This window comes from Ochlerotatus camptorhynchus, unplaced genomic scaffold (genome assembly GCF_037179485.1).
Source record: "Ochlerotatus camptorhynchus isolate MF236.1 unplaced genomic scaffold, CSIRO-AGI_Acam_v1.1 ptg000178l, whole genome shotgun sequence".
NCBI classification, from domain to species: domain Eukaryota; kingdom Metazoa; phylum Arthropoda; class Insecta; order Diptera; family Culicidae; genus Ochlerotatus; species Ochlerotatus camptorhynchus.
The window spans coordinates 286,960-302,479 of record NW_027040668.1 but is presented as its reverse complement, the minus strand read 5'-3'; the positions used below and the strand labels follow the sequence as shown (position 1 = coordinate 302,479).

General features: G+C 38.5%; 1 protein-coding gene across 2 annotated transcripts in view; it reads left to right on the top strand.

Moving 5' to 3' along the window:
- Nucleotides 1-14,963, top strand: part of Sema2a (Semaphorin 2a) — a 389,227-nt gene extending 374,264 nt beyond the window's left edge. For both annotated transcript variants that reach the window (XM_065222817.1, XM_065222816.1), the window contains exons 12-16: nucleotides 2,290-2,606; nucleotides 2,680-2,788; nucleotides 3,151-3,229; nucleotides 3,406-3,939; nucleotides 13,843-14,963. In XM_065222817.1, the coding sequence (XP_065078889.1) occupies nucleotides 2,290-2,606; nucleotides 2,680-2,788; nucleotides 3,151-3,222 (498 nt within the window). In that variant the 3' untranslated portion in view covers nucleotides 3,223-3,229; nucleotides 3,406-3,939; nucleotides 13,843-14,963. The remainder of the gene's footprint in view (nucleotides 1-2,289; nucleotides 2,607-2,679; nucleotides 2,789-3,150; nucleotides 3,230-3,405; nucleotides 3,940-13,842) is intronic.
- The last annotated feature ends 557 nt before the right edge of the window (nucleotides 14,964-15,520 follow it).

Sequence of the window (15,520 nt, the reverse complement as noted above, 5' to 3'; positions counted from 1 at the left end):
GTACTTGCAAGGAGTTGGCATCACTATCTCTACTAATAATAAGTAACCATACCAAGCATAGCCGTGGGTTCACGCTCTGGGCCTGCTTAGATTGATAAGTGTTACTGGCACATTCCAAAATGGCGTCTGGCATCGATTTCCGCCCTCTACACGTCGTCCCCTTTAAAGAAATACCCATATCGTAGGGTATTTGACCGTTTTTCTTGAACCGATGTTTGCCATCTTGGATTCCAAAATAGCATCTGGTATCAATTTCCGGCCTCTATATGTCTTAAATATTTCTATTCCTTTTGGTTTTGTCGTGAGATGTGGTGGGAAATGGTAGTAAATCGTAATAATTATTTATTCTATTTTTGGAGCAAACCCAATAATAACTCACCTATTTAGCGATCTAGTGTGCTATAATATCCATCAAACTTTTGTGTATTAATGTTTTGAACAATTTTGTAAAACATTTCAAACCAGTAGAAGTTAGAAGAAATTAATTATGGAGTATAAACTTTTATTAGGAGGTTTTCCACCAAAAACGTTCCATATTTCAATGAGCAAATTTTCTTGATTTGATATTTTCTAAAACTTTGCCCAAGACACCGAACCAGAATATGGAATTTTTGGAAAAATAAATGTTGAATCTCACTTCTTGGAGGATTAACCATTGATTTGTCAATGTCAAAAGAAGGGCTTTTTTATATCGATAAACTTTTCTGAAGACACCACTAGTCTGAAATGCAAGATTAATGAAATAATGACTTTTGACCGTCTGTTCACAGTTCTAGACCACTGTTCGTCGTCTCTTTCCCGAAAATACCCATATTTTAGGGCATTTGACAGTTTTTTTTGAACCGATGACCACCATCTTGGACTACAAAATGGCATCCGAAATCGATTTCCGGCGTGTAGAAGTCCTCTGTCCGAAAATACCCATATTGTAGGGTATTTGCAATTGTTCTTGAACCGATGACCTCTTGGAATTAAAAATGGCGTTCGAAATCGAAATTTCCAGCCTCTACACGGCATCCCTTTTCCGGTTCCTATTCTCACATTGCACAGCAACATTTTATATGGACAAGCTTTCGAGACATAACATATTAAGAATGTTCATGTGCACACTAGCGCGGCGTAGTGACAGTCTTCTTCATCTTCTTTGCGTTTCAAACTTATTGCTTATTGTATATTAGTTTATTGCGTGCTCTCAACTTATAGCGAATTTGTTTATGATCCAGGTTGGAACCTGTAGCATTTTTGAATTCGTATAATTGTGTGGCAAGAACAATCATACTCGATGCCCAGGGAAATCGATAAATTTTCCAACCCAAAAAATCCTAGATGGGACTGGGAATCGAACTCAGCCACTTCCAGCATGCGCTTGCTTTGTAGCTGCGCCTTTACCGACTGAGCTAAGGGAGGCGTAGTGAGAGAGTTCTGGAACAACATCCGAAAGGACTTGGTCATCTGAACAACTTTGTTGAAGTCAGGAACCTTCAATATGGCCAGATTTTCGAGATACAGCTTATACAGGAAGTTTACTTGCACACTAGCGCTGCTTAGTGAGCGTGTTCTCAACTTATATCACCATCGTCCGGAAGGACTTGGTCACCTGCACAGCTTTGCTCAAGACAGCAAATTTCTATATGGCCAGGCTCTCGAAATACAGCGCTGCGTAATGAGAGATTTCCGAACTAATATGGCCACCATTCAAAAGGAAATCATCACTTGCACAACTTTGCTGTAGACAGTAACCTTCTATATGGTCAGAATTTTGAGATACAGCTTATACAGGAAGCTCATGTGCACACTAGCACTCCGTAGTAAGAGAGTTATGAACTAATAAGGCCTCCATCCGAAAGATCTTATTCACCTGAACAACTTTGCCGAAGACTGAAGACAGCAACTTTCGCTATGACCAGGATCACGAAATATTCTATGTTGGACCCAAGTTCCATATATTATAGCGCCCGTCATAAGCAATATAAAAGTGAAGTTCCTCTAGCGGCGTAGTTCACAATTGAATCAAATCCAATGGTACAAGCTTGTTTGTCTAAACCACTACAACAACTTTGTTGAAAACAGTATAGTTTTATATAGTGAAACAAATTAGATGATCCACCACAGCCCCTATTAGTGAAAAACCGATGAACTGTATTCGCGGATAGTCTGGTAATAAGGATTCCTGACTGTATTTCATAAAGTAACGGGTCAACATGATTCCTTACCGTACCGCCAAAACTACTGAAAGCAAAACTTCATACGGCATATTTTGTCTAACCTCCTGGCTCTATCTCTTCCTAGGATGTTGGCAACGAAACGTACGACATTTGCGACACTAGCGTCCTGAAGAAGAAGATCATCGTAACCTACGGCCAGAGCGTTCACCTGGGATGCTTCGTCAAGGTCCCGGAGATACTGAAGGACCAATCGGTCACCTGGTATCACCACTCGAAGGAGAAGGGACGCTACGAAATTAAGTACAACCCGACCAAGTACATCGAAACGACCGAACGGGGACTGGTTGTGATTTCGGTCAACGAAGCCGACGGAGGACGGTACGACTGCCATCTTGGCGGGTCACTGCTCTGCAGCTACAACATTACGGTGGATGCTCACAGGTACGGACATTTTATGCTGTTTTATACTGCATTTATTGCAATCGGTGCCTTTGTTTCTGTTTATTCCCTCCAGATGCACCCCACCGAACAAGAGCAATGACTATCAGAAGATCTACTCCGACTGGTGCCACGAGTTCGAGAAGTACAAATCGGCCATGAAGACCTGGGAGAAGAAGCAAGCAGTAAGTGTTAATCTTGGTGTTCCATACCTGATTGGAGCCATTTTTGGGAAGACGAAGAACATCATTAGAGATTTTTATGGTCGGTCCTTCTTCGCTCCAAAGTAGCATGTGTTTCGTCAATTTATTTTAACGATCGCCGATTTCTTCCAAATATCCCCAAAATCGTCGCGAGAATGCTTATAAAATGAATTTAATAGCTTTATTCGCGACGGATAGAAACCAATTCTGATGTTGTCGCCCCTGCCGCTCGCTTAGTTGCAAGTCCCCAAAAATATCTCAACCGTCGCGATTTTACGATTCAGCTAAAATATAAGCAATAACACCCGTGTCTTCCTATCTCCTTCTTTTTATTTCGCCTCCAGCAATGTTCATCCAAGCAAAACTATAGCAATCAGCATCCTAACGATGTTTTCCAGCGCAATCCCAACGTCTGATATCAAGGTAAGTGCTACGGGTACGAAATTGAAAAATTATCATCACTGATTTCGTTGGATACCCCCTCCCTCCCTCACCCTCCCAATAATCAAACAAACCATCTTGAGCGATTCGCGTTTATTGATATTATTTTATTACATCTCCCCCTCCGTTTCTTCCCCACCGTCGACGATGCCGCGCAGGACCAAACTTTGACACTTCAACATCGAATAGCTTGTCCACTACCTTTGGTAGGGTACTACAATCAACTAAATGAACTGTGATACCCTTAATGATCCAATAATAAGAAAAAGAAAGAAAACGAAAGCAAAAAAAAAGAGGAAACAGTAGAAAACGTTGTACATTGAGAGGAAAAGAAAAGCAACCGTCGAAACAAGTACTGCCACGGGTTCACGAGTGTTGTGAAGTCCAGGATGATCTGGACAGTACGTGCAATCAGTAGTGGAGTGTGCTTGCGATGGAGGATCATTTTTTATTTTTATTTAAAACAGCTACAGCTGCAGAAAAGAAAACGAAAAAAATAAAGAAGAAGGAAAACAAAACCAGTAAAATTAAATATGACATTATTAGCCAATTCCAACGAGCTTGCGAAAGATCATCAATAACACGGAGTAAAAATTGTAGAGGTTGTCATTTTCCCGTCATCCCTCATCCCCGAGCCCCCATGTCTAGGTCTGGACGTCGTCAGTCGTCAGGGCATCGCGTAGCGTCGTAAGGTAAGTTAGGTAGAAATATTTACGGGAATGAATTAATGTTGCGCCCCAGGAGTGACGGTAACAGATTTTAATTTTTCTTGTTCTCGAAAATTAGAAAGAATTTAGAAACTTTCAAGTACCATTCAAGTGGATTCTGATCTTTTGAAACCAGTATCATTCCATTGTGGTGTCATTTGAAGACTGAAGAGGGAAAATACGACCGTCGAAGAAAAATAATCGGAAGTAGACTGATGGATTCGAGTTCACTCACTCGAGAAAAAGCGACTCAAGCTGCGGGCAATGTTTACTAATAATGTACTTAAAATGTTCATTTTTCATTATCCATGAACATTTAGTGTTTATGATTAGTGCACTCGTATGTAAGTTACTTCTTTAGGCCCCTAAGTTTTTAAGAATAGTATGAAAAAAGGTGGAATGACAAAACGTCGAATGACAAAAAGTCGAAAGGACAAATGGTGGAATGGACAAATGGTGGAATGATGAGAAGAGAGACAAAAGTTCGAATGGACAGAAGGTAAAATGAGCAAAATATTGAATGGTCGAATGACGAAAAGGGGGACAAAATTTCGAATGAAAAGGGGTTGAAAAGATCGAATGGACATAGTGCTGGATTATGAGAAGAGTAACAAAAGATCGAATGGTTAAAAGGTCGAATGATGAGCAGGGGGACAAACGGTTGAATAAAAAAAGCCGAATGATTCAAAGATGGCAACAGGTCGAATGGCAGTTTATTTTATTGTGAAGCATGCTTGACATGATGGAAAATAGTAGAAAGAATACGTACCAGACAAATTTTGCAAATTTTTTCATTTTTTTTTTTGTGGGATAATGAAAAAAAAATGAACGACGTGGTTTTGAAATTCAAAAAGCTTAGAACTTCGTCTTTATTTCCAAGGCGAAAAAACAAAATGGCGCCCGTGGTCACGTTTTGAGTAAGATAGTGTACGCCTGAATTTGTCAAACTGCGTAAAGCCTGGTACCTCAGGATCGATCTGAAATACAACAAACATTTTGGTCGATTTTTCACCCCTTTTTTCCTCTTTAAGGCTTAAAAAAATGGTGCATACAAAGCACTTGTAGATTTTATAGATTATTCTTCCAATAAAACTGGTTTTCTTTCGAATGGTCAAAGGTAAATGTCGTTAAATTGAACCGTTTTCAAATTAAATTGTCGCAGTTTTGGAAAATTATGTTTCGAGACAAACGCGTTTAAAATCGAGAGCGTCCCATGGCGGCCAGGACGCCGCTTCGAACAATGGTCTGTAGAAATTTTTCTTGTGCGTGGATCGAAAAACCCTTTCAACACAATCAGTGATGGAAAAGTTCGCGAAAACTCACTATGACTCGCGAACTTTTCCCTTGGTGAACTTCGTGAAATATCGCGAACTTTTCCAACACTGAACACAATATAGTAGACACTTCAAACCTTTAAAAAAATGCAATAACAAAAAAAAATCGATTTTTGAAAATTTTGAATGATAACCTTCCTTTAAGACACCGTTAAATTACTAATCATCAAAAGATACATTTTTTGATTATATGAAACAACGAGCAATATTGTTAAGAAGGAAAATATTGATAATGTAATCTTACTTTCAGTATCAATGTAACTACCGATGGGAATTAAAAAAAAAACTAAACAATCTGCTATAATAAATAAACTTGTAAACCGGCTGATCAGCTTGTAAAAAAAACATAGCAAAGTCCTTCCAATGCGAAAACTGTTCGGAAAAAAACAATGTACGAACAGAGATTAAAATAAGAAAAAATAATGATAATGGCATCTTAAGATGAAAGTGGATTGGTTCAGAATGACTCACTTCATCTTTTTTTTCACAAAATAACGCAACGCTCAATAAAAAAAATAAAAAAACGGTTCCGTGCAAAATCAAAAAACTAAAACTGCTATCTTTAGCAATTTTTACAAAATTTATTTATTGTTTAAATTTTCTGAAAACTATTTTCAAAGTTCAATTTAAGTGGACGCTAACTTTGCTCATCAATTACACAAGTATTTAGTATGAAAGGTCATATTGGACTTATGTGAATCATTTCAATATATTGCTAGGCACATTTCCTTCGAAGACAATATACCTGTAAAATGCATTATTCCAATATAAACCATTTTTTTTTGTAACGCAACGCCAAGCATAAGATTTAGTTTTCCGTAGAAATCAACTTGCTTTTGCATGTATCTGTGCGTAAACAGCCTCCAAGAAGAAGAACAATGTGAACGCTCGCTCGAAACAGAGAAGCGAAAAAAAGTCACACGACGGGGCGATCCATGAATGAATTTGCAATAAAAAACCATCAGCACCAAAAGCAGGGTCAAGCTCGCGCGTGACGAGCCGTTTTGATGAAGGTATTCTGATATATCTTGGTATTTTTAAAGATAATTAGATCATTTTCTGAACTTCGGAAGAACTTCCCTGAACTTCGGCAGAACTACTCTGAACTTCCGCAGGACTTCTCTGAACTTTCGGCAGGACTTTCCTGAACTTCAGCAATACTTTCCTGAACTTCGGAAGGACTTCCCTGATCTTCGACAGGCCTTCCCTGCACTTTGGAAGAACTTTCCTGCACTTTGGCAGGACTTCCCTGAACTTTCAGCAGGACTTTACTGAACTTCATCAGGACTTTCCTGAACTTCGACAGGAGTTTCCTGAACTTCATCAGGACTTTCCTGACTTCCAAAAATTGAAATGGCAGGACTTCCCTGAACTTCGATAGGACTTCCCTGAACTTTGGAAGGACTTTCCTGAACTACGGTAGGACTTCCCTGAACTTCGGTAGGACTTTCCCCAAGTTTGGCAGGCCTTCCCTGAACATTGGTTCGCTCAAGTTCGGCAAAACCTCCCTCAACTTCGACAGAACTTCTTTGAACTTCGGAAAAACATCCCTGAACTTCAGCATAACTTCCCTGAACTTTGGCAGAACTTCTCTGAACTTCAGCAGGACCTCCCTGATTTTCAAGAATTTAAATGGCTAAACTTTACTGAACTCAGGCAGAACTTCTCTGAACTTCGGAAAAACTTCCGTGGACTTCGGCAGAGCTTCCTTGAACTTCAGCAGGACTTTCCTGAACTTCGGCAGGACTTTCCTGAAGTTCGGCAGGCCTTCTCTGAACATTGGCAGGACTTTCCTGAAGTTCAGCAAAACTTCCCTCAACTTCGGAAGAACTTTCTTGAACTTTGGCAGAATTTCTTTGAACTTCCGCAGGACTTCCCTGAACTACAGCAGGACTTCCCTGAACTTTGTAAATATTTCCCTGAACTTCGGGAGGACTTTCCTGAACTTCGGGAGGACTTACCTGAACTTCATTAGGACTTCCCTGAGGTTCGGCAGGCCTTCACTGAAATTCGGCAGAACTTTTGGCAAGACCACCCTGAACTTCGTCAGGATTTCCCTGAGGTTCGACAGGCCTTCCCTGAACTTCGGCAGGACTTCCCTGAAGTTCAGCAAAACTTCCCTCAACTTCGGAAGAACTTCCCTGAACTTTGGCAGAACTTCTTTGGCAGAACAGGACTTCCATGAACTTCAGCAAGACTTCCCTGAACTTCGGAAATATTTCCCTGAACTTCGAAAGGCCTTCCTCGGACTTCGGGAGGACTTTCCTGAACTTCGGGAGGACTTTCCTGAACTTCGGGAGGACTTTCCTGACCTTCGTCAGGACTTTCCTGACCTTTGTTAGGACTTCCCTGAGGTTCGGCAGGCCTTCACTGAAATTCAGCAGAACTTTTGGTAGGACCACCCTGAACTTCGTCAGGATTTTCCTGAGGTTTGACAGGCCTTCCCTGAACTTCGACAGGAGTTTCATGAACTTCATCAGGACCCCCCCCCCCCCCCCCCGAACTGCCAAAATTTCCCACAACTTCAGAAGGACTTCCCTGAACTTTGGCAGAACTTCTCTGCCTCTGACTTTCCTGAGCTTCGACACTATTTCCCTGAGCTTCGGAAGGACTTACCTGGACTTCGGGAGAACTTTCCTGAACTTCGGCAGGACTTTCCTGAACTTCGGAAGGACTTTCCTGAACTTCGGGAGGACTTTCCTGAACTTTGGGAGCACTTTCCTGAACTTCGTCAGGACTTCCCGGAGGTTCGGCAGGCCTTCACTGAAGTTCGGCAGAACTTTCGGCAAGACCATCCTGAACTTCACCAGGATTTCCCTGAGGATCGACAGGCCTTCCCTGAACTTCGACAGAACAACTTCCCTGAGCTTTGGTAGGACTTTCCTGAGCTTCGGCAGGACTTTCCCAAAGTTTGGCAGGCCTTCTCTGAACATTGGCAGGATTTCCTTTATGTTCAGCAAATCCTCCCTGAACTTCGAAAGAACTTCTCTAAACTTCTGAAAAACTTCCCTGAACTTCTCTGAATTTCTGCAGGACTTCCCTAATTTCCAAGAATTGAAATGGCTGGACTTTCTGAACTTAGGCAGAACTTCTCTGAACTTCGGCAAAACTTCCCTGAACTTCGGCAGAACTTCTCTAAACTTCAGCAGGACTTCTCTGAACTTCAGCAGGACTTCCCTGAACTTCGGCAAGCTTTCTCTGAACTACGGCAGGACTTTCCTGAAGGTCGGCAGGCCTTCTTTAAACATTGGCAGGACTTCCCTGAAGTTCAGCAAAACTTCCCTGAACTTGGGAAGAACTTCCCTGAACTTGGGAAGAACTTCCCTGAACATTGGCAGGACTTCCTTGAAATTCAGCAAAACTTCCCTGAACTTCAACAGAACTTCCCCAATTTCGCCAATACTTCCCTGAACTGGGAGTAAAGCCGTTGGTTCCCGGTCCATGAGTTGATGTGTCGATAGGTAGGGTCCAGGTGTGGAAGCTGCTTTCCTGGCGTCGCGTCGGTAGCATTGGTGCTCAGCACGGAAAACAAGATCGACGGAAACCAAACCAAGGAAAAAAATGTTTGATGGGATCTGTTTATTTCACCGACGGTCATTTCACCGAAGATCATCAAGCCGAAAAGGTCGTTGTGCCGAAGCAAACATTTGGTCGAAATACATTTATGATCTATGAATGGAATTAATCAATGGAAAATATTTAAATAACAATTTTGGTGAATTTAGAGACAATAGGGTTGAAGTTCCTTATGTTGGGCCCATGTTAAATTCCGAAACAAAGCATTTTTTGATCTATTTTTCTTAAGCAACCAGTAATCGCCATTCCAGATGACGCATTGTTTCAATAAAATCCAAAGAAGAGGAGATTTTGAACGATGATTCCAATCTGTAATTTCAACCATCGACTCAAATTAATAGTGTACACGACCAATTATACCAACTCAGTGACTGATATTAATTATCTCACACACCAAGATTATTTTACCGAAATCTGTGAAATTTACCGAAATCTCAACAGTTGAACGTTCGGTAAACAGTTTGGTGATTTTTCACAGATTTCCTGTAATTTTTCACAGATATTCGGTGAAAAATTACAGGAAATCTGTGAAAAATCACCGAACTATTTACCGAACGTTCAGCTGTTGAGATTTCGGTAAAATTTCATAGATTTCGGTAAAATAATCTAAGTATGCAGAGAATTTTCTTTCCATACGAAATTTACTCAGATTTGGACAAAACTGCAGTTACTGATAGCTTGTGAGTAACTGCATTTTTTTTTCCAAATCTGAGTAAATTTCGTATGGAAAGAAAATTCTCTGCGTCAATTAATCTCAGTCACTGAGTTGGTATGATTGGACATGTAGCAATACAAAGAAACCGTACCTTTCAAAAGAAGTCTGTTTCATCCACAGGACCCTACATAACAAGAACATGAGAACTTTAAATAATTGCTCGTCTTTAAATGAAGAAATCATTTCTTAAAATCATGTTTTGAGAAAATAACGAAGAGCTTTCAAGATAAAGGAATCATCTGCTATTTTCCTAAGTACCAATTCTGAGCATGAATGACCTCCCGCGGATGCTACTACCTTATTGCCAGATAAACTGTATTTACACAGAGAACACAACAGATGGTGCTTGGGACTAGCTCTTCAATGTGTAAAAACTGGTGATCTAAAATTAGGCAGCTTCTCACCGTTGTTGTCTTTTTTATTTTTTATCAAGTTCATTTATTTTTTTAGACTCAATCGGGTTAGCTATACGGAGCCGACAATCCATTATGCTTTGTTTGTAATAAAATTCACTTAATTCTTTGTCTAGTAAGAGTTGGGCCGGATACTCGTGGCTTACCCGAGGGGTACATTTTTTAAGGATAGGAAAAGTGGAGGAACCGTTGTTATCATAAAAACTAACTGGTTTAAATAAGAAGAAGAATTTGGATACATTACTGAAGATAGTTCCTTCGTTTTATTTATTTAGTTTGGTAATTTTTAACGCTTGTTTACTGACACAAAATCTTCTGATTTTGTAAAAATGTGGGAGGAATAATTTAGTATTAATTTCTGGCCCGCTAGCTGATATGGATTTCAATATTTGACCCGCGTTTGCCAGACCTGCTCTATGTCCAAGGATACCGAGAAAATTTCCAACTCGAAAGATTTTCTAGATCAAACCGCAAATTAAACTAACCGCCTCAACTTGATTATACCGTTCCTTGACCTATTAAGCTATCCGAGGCCGCATTATCTAAGTCGGTAGTTAACTGATTTGGCCATCATATTTCCCAATTAACAGCAGTTGAGGTACTGTAATAACACTCCGATGAGACAAGGAACAATTTAAGCAATTTAATTGTTATGCGTTCTATAACAAACAGATAAATATTTTTTATACATCCAACATCCAACCAACACTCTTCCGTTACAGTTATGACTGGAATAAGTCGATTTGTGATAAGTATACAACTACGGATTATTTATAAAATTCCAATTTATTTTTAAAAATCGAATTCCAAAGACCCTTGCTATTAATACAGGGTGTTCATTAGACTGATGCAAATTTTGACATTTTCGCTCCACAGTGGTCAAACGGTTCCAAATCGGGTCCTGATTAGTCTCCCAAAATTTGAACTCATTTGAAAAGAAACTGACTTGCCACAAACCATTTGAAGTTTATATGGAAATTACTATGGGAAATCCAAACTTTTTGTTCATTGTCTTCTTACCTTTTTCCATATTGCACTGTTCAAACATTCAAAAGCTATACTTATGCAAAATTTTCTCAGCTTCAACTTAGGAGAAAATAGTTGTTGAGTTAAACGTCAAATAAAATAGTTATTAATTATTTAAGAGATTGATAATCTTATGACATGATCAAGCAGCTGTTTTGTGAGCAACACTGTATCTTGCAGTGTGACATAGTAGCCATGATTTTTGTGCTCTATTCCAAGCGCCAGAAACACCAATGTTGCCTGCTGAACAGTTGATTGAGCATAATCGTAAGGCATTAGTGGCTTGAATTATTGATAACTTTTGATGCTTACATTATATTGAAATGTCGTTCAGGACAAAGTTGTAGCTGAGAAAATTTTCTACGAGCTCAGTTATCATTTTTTAAAGCAGAGCGATATGGTAAATTGTTAGATAGATATGAACAAAACATTTGGTTTTCCTATAGTAATTTCCATATAAACTTAAAATGGTTTGTGCCAAGTCAGTTTCTTATCGAATGAGTTCAAATTTTGGGAGACTAATCAGGACCCGATTTGGAACCGTTTGAGCACTGTGGAGCGAAAATGTCAAAATTTGCATCAGTCTAGTGTTCATCCAACCGGGAAAACCAGGAAATCCGAAAAAAAAAACGGGAATTCGGATTTTCCGGGAAAAAACCGGAAAAATTGCGGGAAAACCCAAATTGCACCGGGAAAAATCAAATATACTCATCCCAAGTAGGTTTTAGGTTTAGGTCTTGCAGGCCATAATTTGGTATCGAAGGATCCTATAAACTTTTATACAACAAGCAATGTTACTTGGATTCAAGCAATTTTATATCATATACATAATTATAATCTCTTGTTTACACATCTGTTTGCAACTTTGTGTATTATGTCTAGGCAAAGTCTCTAAAAATCCTTTAAATTTAAAAAAAACTCAATTTTTTCCGCTTTGCGCACGAGTCAAACGGTGATTTTTCTTTTGGTTTCATTGGAAGAAAAGTGTTTGCATTATTTTGCTACAGTTTTCCGAGTAAAGTATTTCTTGTATAAAATCTGAGCAAGACATATCCTGTTACGAAGCTTCTTGAAGATGGAGAGCCAATAAAAGAAGTCCAATATCAAACTACTTGCATGCTCAATCACACCGGACACAATCAACCATCTAAAAAAAACATGAGACGATTGGTCCAGAGATAAATTAAAAATAAGTTAATTAATTAATTAAGGTACACAAGATTAGTCATGACATCCAAGAATACCTTGATTAATCTGTAAAACATAAAGATCGGAATCCATACTTCTCACGCCAAAGTCATGAGTTCAATTCTAACCAGGATATGTCACGAATGATCCAAGAATGTTAATGCGACTACACAAAAAAATAAAGATTTGAACTCCAGGTATTTTGGAAAACCTAATAATCCAAACCAATTATATTATGAGGCTTCACTAAGGTTAACCCATTCTATCATTAAGTCGAATCATTGTATACCTTGTTGAGTCTGTAGAATTTCGAGAACAGATATCCGGGATGATTTGGATAATCAAACAACGTTGTTTTCAAACACAATTTAAAATTTTAAATGGTGTAATGAGTCTCAGTGAAGCACAAAACGCTCAAACATTCTGAGTGAATATCGAACAAACTTTTAAGATATCCTCAGGACAAGTTGGATAGTGTGTGTGTCATTCTCTACCCCACACTCAGCTGGGAGCGCTGGACAAATAAAACTGCGAATAATTTGATCAAATATAATGTTCCTTAATGGTGCCATTTATGTTTTGAGGATCAGTACTTTAAAAAGGATAACTTTTCAGAGATGAACTAGCCAATGGCTAAAAATCTCTCTAATAAAGTCAAAAAAGGATAACTTTTGAAAAGGCGTCCTCAACAAGCTGAAGGAAAAGGATGTACTAATGTCCACAACAGGTACAGCAAAACATCACATAGATGCACTGTTTGGCATTATCTATTCAGAGAGCTACTGCAGCCAACTAAAGCTAGGAAATCCACAATACCCGCGGCAAAAGACAGCAAACAATGCCCTGTCGTATTTAGTTTTTGAATATTGTTACATTTATAATTGCATTGTATGTCATGATGTAATGTTATGCTAACCGCCCCCTTTCACCATTCCTCTTTCTGAATTTTATACACTTCTTCCAGTCACAATACCGATTCCATATACCAAACATCTACTACTAAGCCACGCGCATCTGCTCCCAATCCTTGTAAACTCGTTTCTCAATCTACAGGGAAAATTGCTGCTCTCGTTTCAAGTGATTTTTCGTTAGTCAAGATCTGAGAATGATAAACAAAATGTTGTTTGGCTTAACTAACTTCAAGATCTAACCTCCAGAATGACATGAAGAGCTTTTAATACTGCAATTCTCCTGCTCAGGTCCCTTGTATTGATATATGCTTTTTACGACACACAATTTAGGCCAATTTTCACGATTTTATGAGATTTTGGGGATCTAGATCATCAACATTTTAATGTTAATCTCATATCATATTTTTTTTCTACAAAGTAGACGTATTCTCAAGTAGAACAATTCTGCTAAAAAATATGGTTATCTATAAACGGTTATTTTTGAAATCCTTTTTGTTTAAGGCACGGGGAACCGGGAAAAAACCGGGAATTGAAAATTTGGATTTGAATGGACTCCTTGAGTCTTAATAACACAGTTTATTTACTTTCCACTCTTGGGGTGCATTTTTCCATAATATTTTATACAATTCAATGCAATTTTATACAATGATCAAGACTGACATTAGCTAAATGAACGTTGATAAAATAACCCTATAAAAATTCAACATGTTTTTCCTATTCCACAGGATTTAGAACGTATCTATATCCCATCTCCCCGAAACTGTAAATAGAGACTCCGAAATCGACTGCAGAAATAAAAAAAAAATGCACCGCTAGAATAGAAACCGGAAAATACCGTTCGTTATTGCAAGCTGCAAGCAACAGAGGAAAGAAAACGACAGAAGTTAGTTTTTGTTTAACTATTTTATTTTCTACTAACAAGCAAAACAAATACCGAGGACGAACCCTAGTTAAGCAGGTAGCGAACAAACTTAAATTTTATCTCATACAACACACACAGGAAAAGCAATTCAATGCCACGCGAACTTGAAAACCCGGTCACGAGTCCGCAACAGTTCGCCGTGAGCATGCAGAACAAAATGTAACACATATGACAAATCAACCCGCGATAGCCGAACCTATAAAGTAGTAGCAATCTCCCTATATAGTCCCGAATTCTCATTTTCCACTAGCCGAGCAGTTAAAAAAATTACATAACACGCTTCGAAACTTCTTTTTACCTGGTAGCCACAAAATCTACTAATACCACAAATTCTCTCTTCAACTTCATTACATTTGAGAACATCACAGACATCGATTGAATGTGTTTAGGTGCAAAACAAGTGAGTGACATCAAAACAAAAACAAGAGCAAAATAAAAAAAAAATAAAACGATCCATAACAACAGAACAAAGAGATGGAAAACAAACAACAAGTGAATAGTGTTTTGGTTGACCGATGCAATAATCCGCAGACATATCACCGAAACCGGAAGTAGCAAATTGAAACTGACAAGCAAAACAAAGGGACAGAAACGAAGAAACAAACAAAAAAAAAGTTTATAATAGGCAAAAAAGAATTGGAAAGTACGTCGTTATTAGGAATGAATGGTAAATGTAGAACAAAACACAGATGATTTTTTCCCCCTCCCCGAAGCTGAAGAGTAGAAAGACGCGCGAGAAACATAGCAGTGTACATAAAGAAAAGTATTACATTTAGCTCTAAGTTTTTATTAGACGGTTAAGACTGAAGGAAAAAAAATAAACAGAAGAAACACGTTTAATTTGATTTCTTATAAATTGCTTTTTTGTACGTGAATCTAATATGACAATAATTGTCACCAAATAAAAAAACAATGAAAGCAAAAGTAACAGTGGCTTAATCCTTCGAAAAATCCTCTGGAATGGTAATGGTGGGAATTCTTTTGACGAATCGATCTGGAAGGTAAGTTTTTGGAGGGCTAGTAGGGTTTTTGATCTAATTTCCGTCCTACTAAGCACAACCCGCGCTTTACCTCTCTTTTCTGAACGAGCTTAAACAAAAAATGGAATATTTCTGTCAAAAATGACTTCTAAATTTATGAGCGTAAATATTCATACAATGCGCTCTAACAGGATTTTTGTTGTAGCTAATGAACTAACGCATCGGAACAAACCTATTATTGATTTGTGCACGGTGAAATCATTGATATTATTGATCTTTTCTGATCGATAGATCGGAAATGGGTGATTACGACGAAGTAGTGCTCTACCCTAATGTGTGTTTGTTCCCGTACTTGCTTTTCTATAAGGTTTTGTACAGGAAAAAAAAAATCAAAGTATGATCCTGTTCTTTCTGCATATATCATATGTTCTTACACAGTAAAAAAATAATTTTGATATCACATCAAAGTGGATGCACTACAATCATGTCGAAAATTTCATG